At 43.8% G+C, this 21,801-nt stretch overlaps 2 protein-coding genes across 2 annotated transcripts in view; both read left to right on the top strand.

Moving 5' to 3' along the window:
• LOC146199628 (protein polybromo-1-like) overlaps positions 1–12,092 on the top strand; it is a 50,776-nt gene extending 38,684 nt beyond the window's left edge. Inside the window, 4 exon segments of the mRNA XM_084595149.1 lie at positions 2,213–2,352; positions 5,046–5,246; positions 9,987–10,089; positions 10,470–12,092. Coding sequence (XP_084451275.1) covers positions 2,213–2,352; positions 5,046–5,246; positions 9,987–10,089; positions 10,470–10,686 — 661 coding nt within the window. The 3' untranslated portion in view covers positions 10,687–12,092.
• Positions 12,093–16,385: 4,293 nt separating this feature from the next.
• Positions 16,386–21,801, top strand: part of fbp (fructose-1,6-bisphosphatase) — a 68,742-nt gene continuing 63,326 nt past the window's right edge. The window contains exon 1 of the mRNA XM_084592158.1: positions 16,386–16,618. Within this exon, the coding sequence (XP_084448284.1) occupies positions 16,491–16,618 (128 nt within the window). The 5' untranslated portion in view covers positions 16,386–16,490. The remainder of the gene's footprint in view (positions 16,619–21,801) is intronic.

The raw sequence follows: 21,801 nt of genomic DNA, 5'->3' as shown, positions 1-21,801 counted from the left end.
TAGCTTGATAGGCTTAATGATATTACCATTGCACCGTGAGTGCAACACTTTTTTACTAACATTGTGGTACATTTGGTTCTTGCGATGCATTCGGCGGCGTTGTGGGCCTGTTGCAAGCTCCTATTATTAGCCTTCAGCCGGCTAGGTTAGCTTCACCGTATGGCTAACATTCTACCAAGGGCTGGCTTCCCTGCATGGTACCAGTTTCATGGGAAAAATGGTGCCTCCTAACCAGAGGCTGCTACCAATCACATCCCACATTCCTCACATTATGCAGTGTTACAGAAGCTTCGTATAGCTAATGCGGCATCCATGAACCACGCCTGGTAGGCTGACACTGCTCCATGCACAGAAAACGATACGGCAGCGCCATTAGGAGAAACAGCACTTGCAGGGGTGTGGCACACTGTTCAATATACGAAATTTTTCATTTAGATAGGTTTAATGAACTCATTCAGTTGTCATATTTAGCATGGTAGTTTCAGAGGGATCCTTTGACTGCTTAATATAAACAATATTTCGATATGCTATATGGGTTCAGTATATCTGGGATCAAGCGTGTTAGAATCCGGAAACTGGGTATCTTGTTCACAGGGGACAAGAAGAGAGCCTAACGAAAAGAACTTAAACCTCAAACTTAGCCTTTGCAAAGCATCCAGCTTACTCTGTGCAGGCAGCGAAACCATGACATCTGTACGGAGGAGTTTCGTCTTCAGTGTGCGACAGTGTTTGGGCCCATTATCGGGCTCGTAGTTCTGCCGGAACCCATGTGCAAAGGTTAAGCAGGCTGCATGCTATTAATACTGCATTTGGACTTCTATTACACAGTCATTCAGGCACATGAGGGAGCGTAGAAAGGATAGTCCTGCTCGCGTTGTAGCTCAAGTTGGCATCTTTTGTGTCCCTTTCATGAGCCATCCCATTATGTTTCGTCGGCAGTACCCTGCGACTTGCATCTCGAACAATTGACCACTGATGTCACTCGTGTCCACCTTAAGCACATCATGGCTGAATTCTCTAAGGTCCTCTGTTGTGTAACCATTAAGCCAAACTGTCATATTGGACTATTTACTGAACAAAGTTAGTATGTTCAAAGAATTGTAAACAAGGTGCTAGTTAATCTGTAACAAGATTACTAGAGCACAGTTTGTCGTCCCTTATTTAATGCTGGGTAGGCCTTACAGCTATACCAAGTCATGCTCATCATTAGCAGGTATAAGATTTGCAGTACATGTATTACTTATTCTGTACTTCTGCTCATATATGCACTTGTGGAAAAGCATTTGTTTAAAATTTAAACTACCAGTATTAATATTTAGAATGATTAGAAAATATGTATTAGTGTCCGAAACTATTCAAAAGTATTCAATTCACACTCATTTCTTACTAATCATATTCACTTTGAACCAGGAATCTGATATTTGCACACCTCCAGTTGTGTTACACTTGCAGCTTGCCACTGATGTTCTAGTAGGCAGACTTTATGCATTAGCAAACTGACGAAGATTAGTACTTTTGACCGTATTGGTTATTTGGTATTTATTTTTCTGTGAGTGCATGAGTGCCTTTTCAAGCTGCAAATATACGAGCTCACTTGTGGTCGGCTCAAAACCAGTTTGAACATGCTTTATTGTGAGCCTTCCAGTGCTGAACTGCTGGGAAGGAGAACTACAGCAAATGAATGTATTCAGAATGGGGTTGCATTGCTGAGCGGTTTGGTAATGTTAATTGTGGGAAAACAAGTTCAAATGCGTTGGAAGTTTCTTGGCTAATTGTGTGATGCTTCACTGAATTTTTATGCTCCTTAGCTTGGGCTTCTTAACTTGGGCTCCCTAACTTGGGCTCCCTAACTTGAGCTTTTACTCTCTGTGTGCATAGTTATGGGTGCCATTGGCTTTCTTTAGATAGAGTTTTCATTTCAATGTCATCAGTATGGCGGCTTCTCTTTTGCAGTCTTTTTAGTTATATCTTGGGGAATAGCAAGTTTTTGAGAATGCTTTAATCTCACCAAAGGCATGCACCTTGAAGGGTGCATGTTTCTTTCTTTCTTTATTTTTTGCATCTGTTCCTGTAAACTTTTCTAGGCAAGGGGCATGTCAGGCTTGTTTCGTTCCAAAGCGAGCGCTTTAGTCTAAGGCTGTGGCGTCATTTGTCAATGGCATCTCGAAGGTCCTCTACTCTTCCCGTGCCCTCTCTCCTTTTTTGCTTCTAGGCCGTTCCCAAGCATTCAGAAGCTGCTGCGACACGTGAGGGAGGTCCACGTCAAGGTCGCCGGGCGCATAGTCATGCCCGAAGTGAAAAACAGGAATCTGATGCTCTCCAGGAAAAATGTTGGCTCCCCAGCCACACCAGGTAAGGATGTTGTCTTGGCTGTGTGTCTGCTCATCTTGTTAGCTCTGCAACAGATTTCTGAATGTTCTTCTAATTTACTACGATATCTTAATAACACATTTAATTACAATTCCTCAAAAAAAAAAAAGTTAGGGCTAGACCTCTAAATTTGTCATGTGCAAAAAGTGGCTCACGTGAAGCATACATTTTCCTGTGCATTAGTGTCTAGTAAACCTTTTAAACGTAGCAGCCATGTGCCAGTAGTACTACATTGCTATCTTAATTTCCACAATAAAACCTTGTCAATTTGGCCGCATTGATTAGGAAATTCATAGGACTTTGATCTGTGCTGTCCGAAGCAGTTCCTTCACACGCCCCTAAGCTGGCATTCAGGTGGGTCCTAAAGTCGTCATCCAAATGTTCTTTCTCCTGAACCACATATTACATTGTTTCCCATGCTCCTGTTACATGCACGTAATAGCAGGCATGTTGACAATGGAAAGGCCCCGTTTACATTATAACTTTTTTTCAGAGCATCGTGATCAGATAGTTGTGACAGCGGCCACCTTTGTTGAGGAGGAGCCCTTAGTCATTATGGACTGATCCTGCGTCTGACACTCCTGATAATTTGCTTGAAATGCTTTTGAATGATCAGCAAAAAATTGTCCTTGTTGCGTGGTTACTACATTTAAAGAGGGTGACCACTGCACAGGTTTTCATGAACTAAAGTTTACTTTTACATGTATTGTTTTTGGCAGTTTTGAGCCTGCCGTTGGATAGTTCGGATATTTTTCCTCCTCACTTGAAGCCCGGATCAGTGAGGTTTTACTGTCTCTACGGCCCTAACCTAGTGTGTTTGGGGAATCTCTCAAGGCAGAGTAAATTTGTAACATGGGAATGATTATTTTTTTGCATCTTCCCAAGCATAGTCATGCTGCTAAAATGAAAAGTACTACAGCTTTGACAGAAACTTCGCAATTGAAGAAACATGTCGTCATGGTCTGGGATCCGAACTCAGCACCACTGCCTATCCGGGCAGTCACTATACCAACTAAGCAAACCAGGATAGCTAGTACTGCATTTACGCATTTGCATGTCTGCATTTGTATGCTTGTATGCAGTGGGAAAGGCTTTAGAGCTTACATAAAATTGTAACCACACCATAATCTCTTTGATATTTTGTTTGATCTTGTCTTTATTGTCAGTGCTATGCTTTAGTTTCAATTGTTAATTTAATGCCCGCTTCAGATTTTCAGATCTATAAATCAGGTGCGTTTGCCATCATGTAAATACGTACATAGATGGTAGGGTGGAGCCAGAGCAATCGACTGAAAGTTGGAACATTTTTAGTCCATTTGTTAGTGGAATTTCTAAAGATGGTGGAGACGTGTAGTGAGGAAGTAATTTCTCATTGGTATTTCTTTTCTCTTTTGCATCCTGCGGTATTCACTCTTTTTTATCGGTGACCCTTGCATCAAATTTTAATGCACCTCTCTGTTATTATCAGTGTGCTATAGAACACATGCATGCTGTAATCATGAAACAGTGCGTCTTTAGTGAAGTGTGCATGCCTCACATTGTTTTTGCTTGCATTGTTTGTGGTTGCAGCAGTGTCTATTTGATTTGTGAGCATGTGTTTTCAACACAACTGTGTGCATCTAAGTTCTCTTTCTGTTTCGTCCTGTACCATCCTGATTTAATGTTTATTTTGTTGCTACCACAGCACTGGAGTCGATGATTCTCAGGCTAAGTCAAGAAATTCTCGGAGGGCATTGGGATCGGAAGAAAAAAAAATGGCTGCATGAGGAGTACTTATTGTGCCTAAAATAATCAGTGGGGCTGCAAAGCATAATTCTGTGCACAGTTTTAGTGCCACTGTTGAACGAAAAGCTCATACAGGAAATTGATGTAGCAACTTTATAACCCTGAAATGCTTCATTTCTACGGTAGCCTCTCTTCTCTAGTCTTTAGCACTCTTTAGCACTCTTTACCACACTTGTTGCTTTCTAAACTCACCATTTTAATGCAATTTTTTTGTTGAGTGATTTCCAAGCAGGGTCTCGAGACAGAAAAGCTCACTAGAGTCATGTTATGTCATTCTGTAGGCACAACAGTACCTACAGTACAGTACAGGCAAAAGTTTCACATCTGTGTGAAATGGAGCATTTCATCAGATACAGAACACTTGACACACATCAAAAGTTACAATGATTAACACATTACCTCAGCATCTCTTTAACTGCTATACACGTGCTGCTCTACATGGGGTTATTTACGAGAGCACTGTAGGGGAGTTTCCTGTGGCAGAGCTTGTTGCATTGTTCAGCTGGATCGTGGGGTTGCTGTCATTTGCATTTCATAACTTGCTGCAGTTCAGCCCATTTGCATCAAATAGTGTCTCATGGTTGTTGTAGGGAATGAGGCATCTGAATCACTGCATGTGATCTCTGTTATTGCCTTTAAAACCAGCTGTCATTTTATTTTTTCCTTTTGTCAAAGCAGCTTTAACTTCTGGCTGAGCTGTCATTGACTCCAGATTGCTGTGGGCGTGTGCTTTTCGCCTGCAGTTACACTGCTGATTTTGTACGTAATTTTATGTTTGACGTTTTGTTATTTGTTTTTGTTTGGTTTGTGTTTCTCTTATTTTTGTTTCCCACCATCCTGTCCTGTTTTCACTGCTTGTTGCTTGCGGGGCCTGCCGTGTCGTCATCCAGCGGGCATGCCTTATTCCACCGCCCCGCCTCCAGTGGCTCCGCCCACTCCTGTGGCTGCCCCCCATCATGCCCCGCCCCCGCACCACCTCTATGGGTCCTCCCCCATGCACACAGCGATGAGCCAGCAGGGCTACCCCGGGGCGTTCACTCCGCCTCACCACTACTACATGTCACCGCAGCCCGTACACCCCCTTTCTCAGGGTAGGCAACTGGAGGGAGTATCACTGCCCAGGTGCAGCCAGTGTGGAGGCCGAGAGTAAACACTGAATAAATTCCTGTGCTCTCACTCTCTGCAAGCAGTTGAGGGACTGAACTCCACCAGTCATATAGAATTTCTTACTCTTACACTCTTACCTAGAGGGAAAGCTTTGCCGCCATCTATGGGAGTCTGCATGGAGCTTCCCGATGACCAGTTCAGCCACCATGGGCACCCAAACATCATGGGGCGGAGAGCTACGGAGTTCAGAACTACAACTTTTGGCCAAAAATAATGCAAAGATAAATGTTGTTCTACAATGAAAGATGCTCCAAAATTCAATATTAAGACTATAAATTGCAAAAAGCGAGCAAAACAGCATGGAAATGTGAAGTTCGTCCAAAATAAGCTCTCTCTCCTATTAGCAGCATGGAAACCAATATTTCGTACCTATTAAGCATGCTTAAAAAGGAAACAAAAAATATTTTGAAAATATATTTCGTCGCTCAGTCACCTTAGGAAGCCTTTTAGTGGCATTTCGGAAAACAGAAACCTTTTATTGGCGTCGTCTAGTTTTGCGCCTTTGCTACTACGGCTTTTGCGCTGTACGTTCGTGCCTTGAGATGATGATGATGATTGTGATGAGATAGCTTAGTAACGTCACTATATGTTGCCGAAGATCTCTGACTGCCCGCACCAAGTAGCAGACCAGTCCACGATGCTTAGTGTGCCCATGATGGCTGAAGTGCAGCGCCCCCAGCTTTCCCTCTAGGTAAGAGTAAGAAACCCTATGCCACCAATTGTGCAGTTGTGACTAGTAGACAGCTGGATGTTATGCAACAAGAAGGTTCATGGAGGCTCATGTAAGGGTGCAACCTGGGAGCACAGAATACAAACTTAAACCATCGTTTACTTTGCTGTGAGAGCACAGCAAAATGGGCTTCTGAGCATGTTCTAAAGTGATGCGTACGTAACCGATCCTTGTATGTTTTCAGGTGTACATGGTTATCTTATAGGATCCGTATTATGCTAAAGGAGTTTCATGGGTTTCGGAATCGGCAACTTACTGCCAGGTTTAGTTACCTGCATCAAGACCACGGCATCAGTTTTTGACATGTTGAAACAGTATAGGTTAGAGTCCTGTCACTTATGGCTGTGGGTGGTAATATTTGACTTCTTATTTATACTCTACCACTGCAAAACAGGTTTACAAAGCAAGAAATATGTCTTCCCGACTAAAGTGATCACAACTGAGCCAGTCAAAGGCAGTCAATTTTTAGAATTAATGACTTCTGGAACATGAAGGGGACGTACACATATCTTGCTTCTTAGTCGTCCCCTGTCACACCTGCGCTCTGTTAACATATAATTGTCTTGGTAAATAGGTGTCGTTTAGTGCGAAAGCACTTATTTACATCTTTTTTGTTAAAAATTACAGTCACCAAAAATACTGCAGTCTAAAGATTTTCATTAAAGTATGGAGTTCAAACATTGTGGTTTCTACCAAAGCACCATGGCAGTTATGCAGTTTAATCTCACCATGCCTGCATCATCACTCAATGTTGGGCTCATGTCCTGACATTAAAGCATGACAAGTTTGCTGTTGACACCTAACATAAGGAGATGTCACTACAGTTTGGCAGGTATGATTATTATGCAAGTTTCCCGTTGCCTTGTGTGTGTAAATCTGCGTGATTTATGACAACACTTGCCTTACAATAATTTTGAATTCTAGTATATTTCTCATCTTTTTAATGTTTCAAGATACTTTTTGCATGTTGTTCATGTTAAGTAAGGGCTTACTGCCAGAATGCTGTGCTCATCATTGCCAGAGGTTTCACCTTTCAGTTTTTACTTTTTTAAAAATTGGTATTCTTTCTTCAGTTTCTACTCTAGAGGGCCGCTTTCTTTTTTTTTTTTTTTTCTTTTTTTTCCTCCTTGTGCTTTCAGCAGGTGAAGTAACTTTTTTTTCCTTCAGTAATGCGAGATGACATTTCTGTGCAGCTAAAAGTGAGACAGTTCATCTTGGTATTTTGGCCTAGGCTTTTTTTTTCTTTTAACTGTAATTAAAATGCAAATACAGTTGTCATTAATTATGGTCAAAACTTTTATAGGTGAAGATACTATTATCACAAAAAAGAACTAGCCACAATAAATTCACTTAACTGTTATACAAAAACGCAAGTGGAGGTTGATTTCTAAAACGGGTATTATCACGTTATTGCTGGATATGTGATATGCTGAGCAGGAGGGTAAGGTAGAACCGTGTTGACGTTGTTTGTAGCGTGAAAATTCACAATGAATGAAAGAAAAAGTGATAAACATCGTTCGGATGTGCAGACCGCTATTACGTAAATAGCGATGAAGTCCATCTATTGCAATAAAAAAAAAAAAAAAAAAGAGTCCCCTCGGCGTTGCATCGAACGCAAACAGCGCATTCCTCCACCGTGGGTAGAACCATGTGGTCCGAATGTTGACAGCAGTTGAATGGCTGCTTAACCACTTCAGTGACCAGATCATGGCCTTTTTCTTTTTTCTGTGATGCTTATGCATGGTTTCAAGTGTTATGTGCAGAAGGGTTTTTAGAGTGACTGCTTTAAGCAGGTGATGACAGTAAACAGCGCTACACTAGCAATGTTTAGTGACAGTGTGGTGCCTCCCAGTCTGCAGAGGCACGTAAAATAGCATAGCACTACATATCTCAGAACGTACGGCTTTGACTGATTGTAGCTCCTACTTGACAGCCAGTTAGTCTTGGCATGCATATCGAGGACGCTGACGTTTTTCGGCTCAAACTGAATATCTGAAATTGAATTTGGCATACTGTTACCTTTCCTTTTTTTTTTTTGTTTCCTTGTTGAAACTAAGAAGTTCTTAGTTCTTAATCCTAAAAAAAAAGGGGCATCCAGCACTCAACAGGAGCATTGTGCAGCACCTGCTCATTTCTGCCTTCTGGTACTTTCTTTTGTTTTTCTTGCTTTCCGTGACAAATTTTCTCGGAAACAGAAGTTTAGCGGGGTTTTATTTTTTTGTTGCATTTGGCAGTGGCTTGCAGCCGACCTGCGTGTATTGAGGGAGATGACAGCGCTTTGGTAATGAACAGTTATTTATACAAATTTGCATGTACCGTAAAAACCCGCATATAATACACTTTTTTTTTTTTTCTTATATTATCATGCCAGATTTTCACCTCGTATTATATGCGGATCCAAACAAATTTCAGCCTAATTCGCAGTTCTGGCCTCGCTATTAATCATCACTATCAGTACCAAGCTTCCAGCTAGAGGAGGCTGTATCTAGCGATGGTGTCGGCTTACTGTTTTGATAGTTTCGGTTTCACCGTGCTGACCCTGCAGTTGTCGCGACCACGGTGCCCGCAACGCACACTCGACTGGAAGCGTGCCGAGCACACCTCGCACGATCTCTCACACCTTGCACAGGTCTCTCGCAGGCCTCTCCAGGTGTGTTGGTAATGTCCTACAGTCAAATCACGGACGCTTGATCAGTACTCCCAAGGAGACCGTTGATTACGCTTTCGAGAAATGCAGGGTACTAAACGCGTTTGGAGGTACCGAAAAAGATTTTATACTCAAATATGTCTCTAGCTAGGGACTTCTGGCAGACGATAATGTACTAGGTGGCAACAATTGCGAAAACTTTGAATCTGAGAACACTTCCTTGGCACACGGGGCTGGACGTAAACAGGTGAGAGAGCGGCGCGTAATGGCATAGGGCTCGCGCGCTGTCATTCCGCTTCCGAGCTGCAAGCGGTCTACTGGTTTTAGAGCAGCCGGAGGACTCTGTGGCTTTCACGATTGCCTGGCGAATGTGAGCTGCTCTTCTCATGGTGCGTGAAATTCTCCGATCGAGCATGTCGGCATGAAAAGGAGAACGAACGAGCATTGGCATGAAGATTCGAGGCACTATTCTACGTCTGGTGTAGGGTTGCATTGGGCGTGAAAGCGCATAGCGTGTACGACTCGCAGGACAACGGGGAAATGCGGTTCAAATAAATACTTTTGGTGACCTTTTCTCACTCGCATTATATACGTGGATGAGAACCTTTCTCCCATTTTTGCTATCCCAAAAATACTCCTTGCATTATTATACGGGTTTTTACGGTAATTCAAAGAGGGTAGAACCTTTCAAGCTGTACAGCTCCTTCATACTGTAATGAAGCTGTTGATTCATCAGTGGTGAACAGATTTGTCAGCTTTGCATCAAGGAAGGCAGTCATTCAGGAAACTGCATAATTGCACTTCAGTGTTGGGGTAGATTGTCTATATCAGTTGCAGTAGTGGCACTGATGCAAGTAACTTGTAGTATTAAACATGGAGCCATGCAGTGAGTACAAGGCATTTGCAAGATGAAGCAGCTTTTCTTGTTTCCTTTTCACACATTTTTGTGAGCAAGTAGCAAAATTTGAACTGCACACTTAGCTGGCTTTAACACTGATGAAAAGAGCTTAGTAAATGTTAGCTTTCATAGGAAAATTTTCTGACATTGTTGTGTTGAACTGTAGGGCACATATTCAAGGAGGGGGGTATTGCTTGCCCCATTCTTATCAATGAGTGATTTGCATTGCCGCAGTACTGGTTAAAATTTGGGACACATTTTGTTCTTGTGTTCGATTGTAGCGTACAGACACACTTGCACCACAGTGGCTTTCTGAAGGTGCTCTTTTAGAGTTTTCATGGTCACGGGAGGTATTGCATCCGTTCCTGTTTCTTACATGCACACCACAGTCCCTGGAGCACCACTGCCACCTCCAGAGCGGATCTTGGAACCAATCTTCGTGGCCCCACCTCCTCATCCCCACAAACTTCTTCACACCTACGCCTACATCAGGTGACCTTTTTTCCGTATCTGTGCACAACTCTTTGATAATGAATGTTCTCACTTCCTCTGAATGGGGAGGTATTAAGGGGGATGGGGGTCATGAATACTTTGATTTTTTTTTTTTGTCTACATACTTTGTATAAACTCGCATACAAGTACAGAATAGAACACGTCGATTTCGAATATGAATTTAGCTTTCAAGTATCTCATCAGGAAGAGAAGATCACCTCTTCCTCAGGAAGAGGAAGAGGTCTCGCATCCGCCTCTTTTGCAGGCACTCATAGCCTACGAAGTTGTAGACTACAGTCATAATACCAGTTAGTTAAACAAAACCCTGTTCCTGGAGGCAGAAAGGGAGTATGTTGCTGGCTGCCTTACCCTGCTCACAGGTACATCGAGAACCTGCAGCCTGACAGCAAACATGTGACCAACTGGGATGCCCAGCTCAAAGCCACCAAGGACAACACGCCCATCTACGATACGAGTCGCCTGCCCACCCACTGGCTTGGCAATGGGGTTGGAAGCCACGGCAATGCTGTCAATGCTCTCTGGGCCCTGCGTGACTTCATGCTTCGGGACGCCCTTGGTGTTGCACGCATCTCCTAGAGGCACCACCTCATTTTGCATTTTCATACCAATACTGCGCAGCATTCATTTCACCAGCCCTGCACCAACAATGCCAGTGGGTGGCATGCTCAGAGAAACACACTGCACGTCTGCGCAATTCACAGCTTTCATTGCATCATTTGTGTCATCTCATTGTGGTGTGCCCATTGTGCATACGTTATCTGCATGTTGCAGTTTTTGAAGTAATTTGTGAGGGAAGTTGTTTGTAACCGTGTGGATTGGGTGAACTAGAGCAAGGCCGGTCTTTGCCGTCCCAGTTTCTTGGACCTTTCTGTAACTTCAAAGGTGCTGAACTTGATGGTGTGTCAACAAGGAAGGGCCCTTCTAAGCTTTACTTCTTAAGTGTGGTCATGCCATGTAACTTTTCTTGTGCTATTGACACTGATTGGTCTGCTGGTTCAATCTTTTCTTGCTGCAATCTCTTAGGTTATTCTGTTTAGTTTCTGTTGTTCTTTTTCTCCATCCTTGGGCTGCTGCAGTTGTGTTCACAGTACGAACCAGTCCATCTACATTGTGTTCATATTTGCCATAACTCTTCGAGAAACTGTGTTGATTATAAGCATATGTTTTCCAAAACTGTGTGATTGCTTAGCTGTCCGTACGGTCAAAAGTTGGGGAGTTTAAGAATGCCGTCAGGTTTATGCTTGTGCACGGCGAGAATTTTCAGTGGTGGCTTTGTTACATAAGTTGCTGTGCCTCCTTGTGTGGGCTAAAAGTATTCCTCATAGTTCACACAGCATTTTCGTTTTGCTTTTCTTTCTTTATTAAGTGCAATATGTGTCTCACATTTCTCATCTGAAAGCAAGTTTCATGCTGTGTCTGAAAGTAAAAAAAAGCACTTGGACATGTCTAGAACCTCAGTTTTGCAAGCACCTGAAGAAACAGTTGTTTTTCTTTTTATATTGCAGTTAGTTGGATTCTGTTCTGCTTCCATTTATTTATTGACATGGTTTGTTTGACAAGTGTTGTACATTTTATTACATCGGGTGGGAAGCTTGCAGTTCTGGAGGTGCGAAAATTAATGCAAAAGCTTCGTTATATTTTGTAGCTGCAGCATCTTGCATGCATTTATGTAATTTGCAAGATGGGGGATTTTCCAACATTGTTTTAAAAACGTGTGCCATTTACTGTGTCGAGCTGCTCAAAAGCTGTCCATGTTCTGGGATCACTCAGCATCTGCAGCTCTGTATTTGTATGCCTGTCTCTCTTTGTGCCACTTTGGATTCTTTATTGTGTGTATTTCACAGTTCATCATCATCATTGTGGTCAGATTTAATTAATCTTGTGCTCGATTTAAATTGACCTTATTACAGGTCGAACACCGGGTGTGTATACTGCTGTACGAATATTTTTCTTGTCATGGAATAAATTGGATTTTTAATGAATGTGACTAGTTTGGCAACATAGGGTATTTTTGGTTTGTTTCCTTCTTTCACCCGCTTATTTTTGGAGTACATTTCATGACATTCCGATACACCCAAATTTTATGAAGTAATGCATGCTGGATAATCCGCCATGTTGTTGTCGTTGGCAGCAGACGATGCAGCACCGCAATGCCGAACTGCCTTATCTACATGGTTCGTAATGCGCGCAGACGATGCTGGCGCGATCGGACAGGCCGACTGCGGGTTCTTCAAGATGCCAAAAATATGTATGCATGAATGTGAGAAGTCAAAGAATCCCTCCAGTGACGCTGACGCGAATGCCTCGCACAGGCCAGCAGACACGAGATCGACGCCAATCCGGGAAAGTATAAAGCAAGTCACCAGAACTTAAATCATGAATGTCGGCGATGTCAAAGGGCGGCCCCAGATTCAGACGCATAGTGCGGTCAGTCGTCCACACTTAGTTTGAACAGGTCCGCGCCGCACTGCTTTGCATTTCTTCATAGGGAGTTTGAACAGGTCCGCGCCGCACTGCTTTGCATTTCTTCATAGGGCGCCCGACTTTTCGGGTGCAACGTCGACGCATACGTTCATCGGGAATCCCCCAATATCTTGCACGCACCTAAGGGCAGCGCACGACCAGCCGCGTGTTTGCTCGGTGGGCCATTGAAAATGACAAGGCACTTGGTCAATTCAGCCTGGCTGCGCTGCCCGCCGTCTGCTGTCAACAGCATGGTGGATTACTCCTTTGTGTATTAATGAAGGAGCCTGCTGGATGTCACATCCTATTTTTTTACCCCTTGCTGAAAGCAGCATCTTGATATTAAGAAAATTGCTTCATTTTCATTGTTTTCATGCAGTGCTGGACTTCCCCCAGGCTGACAGTATCTAAATACTTGATATCTAGAAACTATAGCGGCAACTTTGCGGCCTGCATTAATTAACCCCACCCCCTAGCGACCCCGCAACTTTTTTTTTTTTTAACTTAATTACCCCATTCTCCTATAGACCATATTCACTATCAGGTTTAGCAGGCGGCAGTTGTGGCAACCCTGTATTGTGGAGACGCCATAACGTTGGGCGGTTCGAAACTAAAAGCACAAAAAAATGTTCACGATGCGTCGGCGCCTGACTACCGGCGACCTCCCTGCTGCGCGCCGTTCATTTGTCGGGCGCTTGAGACGCCGTTTGCAACGCCGTCCAGCCAGAGCTCGGATATCACTGACGCCATGTCATGATTCGCCGTATGCCCTCTCTCTCTCGCTTTCCCCCTCTCCGACGTTGCGTTGTGCGTGCCATGGCACGGCCGGTCTCGAGGGAGAGAGCGCTTCTCTTCTCTTACGGCCTCTCCAATGGGGTCTGTTTCTACCGCCCGCCGCGCCTCGGTGGGGTCGCCACCGCCCCACTGCTGCTCCTCCGCTACAGCCGTTCACGCGCAAGGGAAACGCGAGCTCGCTTTTAGCTTCGCCCGCGTCAGTTGCAACCGGCAGGTCCTGACATTTCGCCCTTATGGTTTATACAAAATCCGTAATCAACATCGAATATTTATCGTGTACGAGGAATAAAATACAGTCAACAATCCGCTCACGCGCGCGCTCCTTCGTCAGGGCGGCCGTGCACGGTCGAATGAAGCTTCGGGTACACTTCAACATTTTTTACCCCTAAGTTTTGTACAAAACTAAATTTACCAGGCTATGCAATGTGCCTTTGAATGTTTTAAGCAGGTGTAGCGCGACCTGACGTGAGTGCATGGTGAACTGTTGGGTGGAGATTCTGTCAACCGCTACCGTTTTCGTTTAGATCAGAAGAGGCACGGGCAAAAATTCATGGCACGTCTCAGATTCAGAGTAAAGAAGAAAAATTTACTCGTATAGTAAAAATTTCACTTGTCGAGTGGAGTGGGCTGTTCTAGCTTCATTCAAAACATATCAGTCAGTTGAAAGACCGAAGATGTATATGTAGTCTCGCGACTACCTTTAATCAAGGAAATCGGCATAAACAGTTAAGCATAATCGAAAAGAGCGGCAAACAATAAAAAAAATTGTCCTTAAAAGTTACACATTGCACTATATGTTCATCAATTCATCAAAACGCGACCTGCGTCTAGAAAATTCAGTCTCAAAATCTTCCTGCACAGCTTCTGCACATAAGGAGTTGGCCTCTCGGTCTTCTCTGTCACTTTCCTGGTATAATTAATTGAGAAGAATTCTGAGAAATGTTTCAAATATCAAAGAAGCGGACCTAATAACATAGCTGTTGCTAATTCCTTTCGGGCAACTCAGTGTTGAATGCTGAAATGCTGACAGAATTAGGATCTTGAGTACTTTGAGAACATTTGTGTGTATAGTAGGTGCACGGCAGCTTTTCTAAAAAAAAAAAAAAAAAAAGCTTGTCCAATAGGGCAACAAGCTCTGGTTTCGGATAATGCAGTCCACTAGAATATTGTCCTCGTAGAAGAGCGTACTACATGGGGCTGCTTCTTTCGCTAGTTTCAAGAATAGAGCAAGCATCACACCCGAAGTTGATTAACTAAACGATATATTCAGCGGCGTAAGGTAAACCGAAATATGTGACAGTGGGAAATGGGATGGTAGGAGATGCCATCACTTCCTTCAGTGCTTTGATTTTGCTCTCAGATGAAACGTCTGTCTTGACAATGTAGTCATGTGCCGCTAGCTGTTACGGCCCTCGCATCTAGCATATGTCATTCCCTTTCGCACATTAACCTTACTTTCCCGGAGAGAGCCTCAATGGGTCGCTATATAGGGCTTGAAATGAGTCTTCAGTTAGAGTGGCCTTCTTTAACGCTTTAAAGTTTCTTGCATACTTTCGAAATAGCAGGTGAACTCATTTGTAAGTCATTCATCATTTATTGGCCTCTTTTTACCAGATCGAGCACAAGTGGTGTCATGAATATCAAACCACTTTTTAGTGCTTTCATAACAAGCTTAATATCATGTAAAAATTTCATTAAAGCAATGTTTATTTGCAAAATTAAAATAATGTGTATAATACCACACATTGGCTAATATATGAATTGTAATAACATTTAAAACTCAACCCTACAACGTTTACTTTGACTGTTATACTAATCTTTTATATCATGCAAGCATTTTGCAATTTACATTACATTTTTATGAAATTATTTTCATCTTCGGTGTTACATGAATAGTTTCGCATCTAGCGCTAAAGACGGTTTTGCTGTAGCAGACGAGTTGCTGTCATGTTAGCCTTGAAGAAGCTTCGATGTGATCACTGCTCATTCAGTTTTTTTTTTTTTTCTTATTCATGTACAGGCTTGGGAAAAATTCGGATTAAAATGGACAAAAGTAGCTACCATGCCGCAATGTATGCCATGCTTGTCGAGCGTTTGCTGAACGACAGTGTTTTTTTATATCCGTTCACGTGTGTAGTACGTTGACGACATGCCGCTGCATCATCTACGTTCTGTGTTCTTTAATTTCGGGGCTGTACTAACCACGAAACTCGCGAGCGACAGCGCGAAACCAGGCAAAAGCCACCCGCCGCCGCTGAAGCAGATGCGAAGCGAACAGTGAGCTGGTCGCGTCCCTTGCGGTGGCGGAGAGCGCAACTCAAGGAGAAACATTCCCATTGTTCCCGCGGCGATTGAGAAGGCCGTAAGAAAGAGCGCGCGCTCTCCCCCGAGACCGGCCGTGGCCATGGTTGCCAGTAAAGTTGCAATGACGTCAAGTGAATTAGCTCTACACCGAGGCTGAGGCCTGATCGTGTCCACGGCACGAGGACAAAAATCGTCCTCCCTGACATTGGCTGCAGAACCACAGAAAGTTTTTCGGGATGTATCTGAATGCGTTCTGGGAATCGGTGTATTTGAAAAGATGTTACACACTTGACTATGAAACGCTGACCACTTTGGACCTTCCTAAAAGGGAATCATATATGTAACAGCAGTTTCCAGCAGCAGAAAGTTTCCACATTTTCAGTGGGCTGAAAATAAATTTCCCTTATTTTCCGCTAAATGGGAAATTTCCCACAATTCGGCAACACTGCTGGTCATTCAGCCTCTTCTAGCAGCAATTTATGCTGGTTTATTTGCAGCAAAGTTAGGTCGATCGGGGATGCGGGCCTTTCGAGTGTTTTTCATTCATGTCTGTCGAAGCATGTCTCCAAATGTCGACGAAAAAAGCCCTACCTGCATTGCTCTAGCATTCACGCGCGCACTGAGCGCCGCGTCTCATCGACCGGGCCGCTGCGTTTTATCGACGCTAGCTGTCGATAAACCGACCGGTCGCATCCACCGGCGCCTTTCGAGGAGGGGAGGCCAGTTGCCGAGGGCGAGCTGACGCCGAGCTAGCAGCCTCGCGTTCGGCGCTCTGTCGTGGTGCCGCGACGCCGCGCGCGTTCGTCGAATCTGCCGCCATGGAATTGCCGACGGGGCGGCCGTCTTTCTCGGAGACGAGTAAAGGCATGATCGTGATGCTGTTGGATGGATACCGCTACTTGCAGAACAAACGCAGAGGTGACAGAGTCTACTGGGTCTGTGACAGGCGAGTGATATAGATTCAATTGCTGTTCGTGGTTGCTGCGTTGATGATCGAACCACTGATCGAACAGTCGACGGCTCTGGCCTGCCGCGTGACGGTTCGATCTCCCTTGGCGTGAATCGCGAGCGGCACGCAGAAAGATGTCATGAGCTTTGATGCACGTTTCCAAGAAGGCGGTATCTCACGCGCTGTCTTCGATCTCTGCTATGATTTGTTTGGATGAAGAACAGTTCGACTGCATGGATTCCAGTCTAATACAATGTTGTACACCGTGTGGTCTTTTTAGGCGAAGGCCACAGTGCGAAAAGGCTCATGGTGCGTTGGCAGAAAGAGACAGCCGGAGGTGTCAGGAAATGTCCGCCATGTGAAGACAGATTAAATTTGATAGTGAGTGATTAATAGAGGTTATAATAGCGACTGGTAGAGGTATGTTACAATGACTTGTAATGACCAATATGTCTAAGGAAAACTTGCAATGACTACAACTGATTAAAATGACTAAAATGCTTAGTAATGAGTAGTAATGACTAAACTGACTTGTAATGACCAGTACGTCTAACGGCGACTTGGTAACGGCTATAATTGATTAGAAATGACAAATGCTTAGTAATTAGTAGAAATGACATACTAATGACTTGTAATGACCAATATGTCTAACGACGACTTGGTAACGACTACAATTGATTACAAATGACTAAAATGCTTAGTAATGAGTAGTAGACTAAAATGACCTAGTTGCTAATGACTTGTAATGACCAATATATCTAATGACGACTTGGTAATAACCACAATTGATTACAAATTACCAAAATGCTTAGTAATGACTAATATGTCTAATGACTACAATTGATTACAAATGACTAGAATGCTTAGTAATGAGTAGTAATCACTAAAATGATTGTAATGATCAGTACATCTAACGACTTGGTAACAACTACAATTGATTAGAAATGGCAAATGCTTAGTAATGAGTAGAAATGACAGATGACTTGTAATGACCAATATTATAACGACGACTTGGTAACAACTACAATTGCTTAGAAATGACAAATGCTTAGTATTGAGTAGTAATGACCAAAACGACCTACTAATGACTTCTAATGACCAGTATGTCTAACGACAACTTGGTAACGACCACAGTGGATTAGAAATGAATCAAATGCTTCGTGATGAGTAGCAATGACTAAAATGATCTACCATTACCAATGACTTGTAATGACCAATATGTCTAATGACGAAGGACTAGAATTGATTACAAATGACTAAAATGCTTAGTATTGAGTAGTACTGACTAAAATGACCAATATGTTTAACGAATAACCATACAGTTGATTAAGAATGACTAAAATGCTTAGTAATGACTAAAATTACCTACTAATGACTTGTAATGACCAATATGTCTAACGATGACTTGGTAACAACTACAATTGATAGAAATGACTAAAATGCTTTGTAATGAGTAGTAATGACCAAAATGACCTACCAATGACTTGTAATGACCAATATGTCTAACGAGTCACGACGAACGACAATTGAATAAATATGACTGTCACCCGTTAATAATTATGGGGGTATTATTAACGATGCGCCCTTAACGGTGCGCACACTCCCAGACACCCTTTGAGTGAGTGGGGGTAGCTGTTCCGGTCGCAAAGGAGATGCCCTCGACCTGCGTGGCAAGCTCAGCCGGAATTCAACTACCTTGTGGTGACAGAAGGGGGTGGTCGTTTGGTGCCCAGCGGTCGCCGGTTCAAACCAGAGAAAGGATTGGAGTCAGAAGTAACAAACAAAACACAATTTATGCACAGCAAGAGACGATACAAAGGAATACACAAGGTCACTTGAAATACAACAGACGAGAGGTTCACAGAATACGAACGCTAAGCATGCAACTACAGAATGATTCAATAACACAGGCTTTACAACAGATTAAACACGAGAGAGTTACATAAACAAACACCAAATTGTTCACCGGGCACTGTTGCAGTCCGACGCCTCAAGAGTCACGATGTGGCCGCCATACGAGACGAGCGCCGCTCCCTTGAAAGTCCGTGGGCTTGCCAGCAGCGGGTGATCCCCGGGAGTCCAGCCGAAGCACAGGCGAACACGTCGCAAAACACTGACTGACTGACTGACTGACTCATCAAACGGCGCGGTCTCTTTAAATAGGGCGCGCCGCGTCTGTTTGTTAGCACGCGTCAAAGCTAGCGCGCACACACACTTAGCTTCGCTGGTTATAGCGCTCTCTCTTCCTCCCGTCGAGCCGCGCGTCGCCATTGGCCAGGTCCCATAGAACATGCTGGAAATTTCTGGCTGATTCCAGTCCGATGAACCACCGTCCTCCCCGGGCAATGGGAAAGAGGGTCACGGCAACGCGTACAAAGCTACGCGCTCTCCCGCGCGGGGAAGGGGGCTTTTCTCTCCATGCCTTCCACGCGACGCCGTGCGGGCCTCGCGCCGTACCCGCTTGATGAAAATGGGCGCCGATTTCGTGACAATGACAAATCTTACTAATGAGTATTAATGACTAAAATGAGCTACTAATGACTTGCAATGACCAATTATTTATTTATTTATTCATACAATACTGCAGGCCTCGTTTCGGCCAGGCAGCATGGGCATACAAAATACAACATAATTACATAGCAGACGTAATAAAACAAGGATCAAATTAAGCGTGTTCACAATACCAATCCAGTCTACCAGCTGAGAGAACAAAATGGGTAAAAGGAACAATCGCTCTTGTAACAAAGCAATCCCAAAACAAACAAAGCGAAGAATAGAACAAATGAATCATCAGTACAATTAAAGCAATGAAAAGGAATATAACACAAAGATCAGTTAGTGTGATAACCAATTCACAAGAAAATGAAATCAGTAATTTAAGTGGTCAATGGAATCGGTACTCTTTAGTAGCGACTGAGGTAAATTATTCTTCAGTTGTTAGACCAATATCTCCAACAACAACTTGGTAACGACTACAATTTGTTAGAAATGATGAAAATGCTTAGTAATGAATAGTAAAGACTAAAATGACTTGTTGACCAATATGTCTAACGACGAATGACTACACTTAATTAAAAGTGACTAAACTGCTTAGTAACGAGTAGTAATGACTAAAATGACCTACTAATGACTTGTAATGACTAATAGTTCCGACCGACAGCAGCTCACGCGACAAGTCGAAGAGGTCGACGAAATGGAGCCAAAAACTGCAGCAACGGAAGTGCCGGGTGGCGTCGCTAAAAAATAAAACACAATAAAAAGGAAGTCAATAAAGCTATGTTTTTTTGGGGGGGTATGCATTGTAGTACATAAACTAAAAAGCATACACAATAAAATAGTTTACTGGATTAAAATTGCTTGCAGTAATCCCCTGATCATGCCAGTTTCGTCCGTCGCGCCATCTTTAGTACGCTGAATCAAAACGAATCAAAACTGTAGTATTGCCATTCCCCGAAAACTGCAGCAACGGAAGTGCGGGGTGGTGTCGCTAAAAAATAAAACACAATAAAAAGGAAGTCAATAATGCTATGTTTTTTTTTTTCGGGGTATGCATTGTAGCACATAAACTAAAATGCATACACAATAAAATAGTTTGCTGGAATAAAATTGCTTGCAGTAATCCCATGATCATGCCAGTTGCGTCCGTCGCGCCATCTTTAGTACGCTGAATCAAAACGAATAAGAGCGCATTTAAAGACCGCTCTACCCGTCGCTTCTGTGGCGCAATGGATTGACACCACATTCCGAATTGTAGGACGTGTGTTTGATTTCTGTAGGCTTTTTTAAATTCACATTTGAATAAATTACGACCAATTTCCTGGGGTATGTTCCCCTTTAGATTGCATAATACGATGTTTTGTGTTCTGAACAGCAGCAAAACCAGCCGCGAACGCTGCCACGATGTGACGGTATGTAAACGCTTATACTGTACGATTACCTTCACAGTAATCGATACCTGTCTTCAATGAGTGCATGTTACCTTTAGGTTGCGTTCAGAGGCAGCTCTCAGCAACAATCGCCTTTTAACACGCTTTAAACTCTTTGCGGATTTACGCTGCGGCGCGATTTTTCAATTTGACTTATTCAACGTAGCAAAGATGGCGCGACGGAAGCCACCGATGTATTACGCTATTTACAGTAAGCAATTATAATCCAGAAAACTATTTTATTAATATTGCATTTAAGTTTCCGTACTGCGCTTCATGCTCGAACAAAACCTAAGGTTGTGTTTTAACCGCGCGCTACCGTCTTCGGCAGCCATGCAAGAAGCTTAGCCAACTATCGGCGCCCCTTACTGCCACCGTCTTCTGTTCTGGTGCACAACACCACCGTGACCCACGTTTCTTCAGTACTGACTACCACGTCGTTGACGACTGGCTGGCCTCCGCACGCGTCAGCACTTACAATAGGTGGGACGATCCCGTGAAACTAAGCAACGTCCTCTTCTATATCACGAACGTTGCAAATATATAGTTTCGGAATCACGAAGCCGACCTCCCGACGTGGTTTATGTTCAAGAAGAGCTTCGCGGATGTCTTCGGCCGTTCCGCGGTCCGCAAACTCCGCGCCGAACAACGTCTCCATGCACTGGTTCAGTTTCCGGCAGAAAACATTTACCAGCTACATTGAGGACGTGGTTGACCTCTGCAAGCGCGTGTCAATCCGCCCATGCCCGAGACCGAAAGATTAAACATATTCTCAAAGGTATCGCTGATGACGCGTTCCAAATGCTCGTGGCCAGGAATCTTACTTCCGTATCCAACGTTATAACCCTGTGCCAGAGTTTTGACGAGCTACGAAAGCAACGCGCTTCTGTGCGGCAGTCTGGCGCACCTGCCGAGGGCATTGCTGGCTTGGCACCTGCTCCATCATCCGCGGAGCAGTCACAATTTATGCAGACTATCCACGACTTCATCCGCGAAGTACGCCAGCTGTCCCTCTTACATCCACTTCAACCGACCGTCTGCTCTTCGCACTTAGCGCCGGCCAACGTGCCATCCACCTCCCCGGCTATCTGCCAAGTCATGGAAGAGAATCGCTGAAATTCTGCCACCTAGTGTCCTCACTGTGCCTATGCAAGCACCACCACTGACTTAAGCTGAAGTAACCGCTAGGACGCGGGGTTGGCTTCCCACTCCGTCCTAACAGAGCAGCCCTACATTCGATGGGCCATTCCCTTT

The sequence above is a fragment of the Amblyomma maculatum genome, chromosome 2, assembly GCF_055883805.1.
Source record: "Amblyomma maculatum isolate TAMU_Amacu chromosome 2, ASM5588380v1, whole genome shotgun sequence".
NCBI lineage: Eukaryota > Metazoa > Arthropoda > Arachnida > Ixodida > Ixodidae > Amblyomma > Amblyomma maculatum.
Note: the sequence above shows the minus strand (reverse complement) of the source record. Positions and strands in the feature narration are given on the sequence as shown.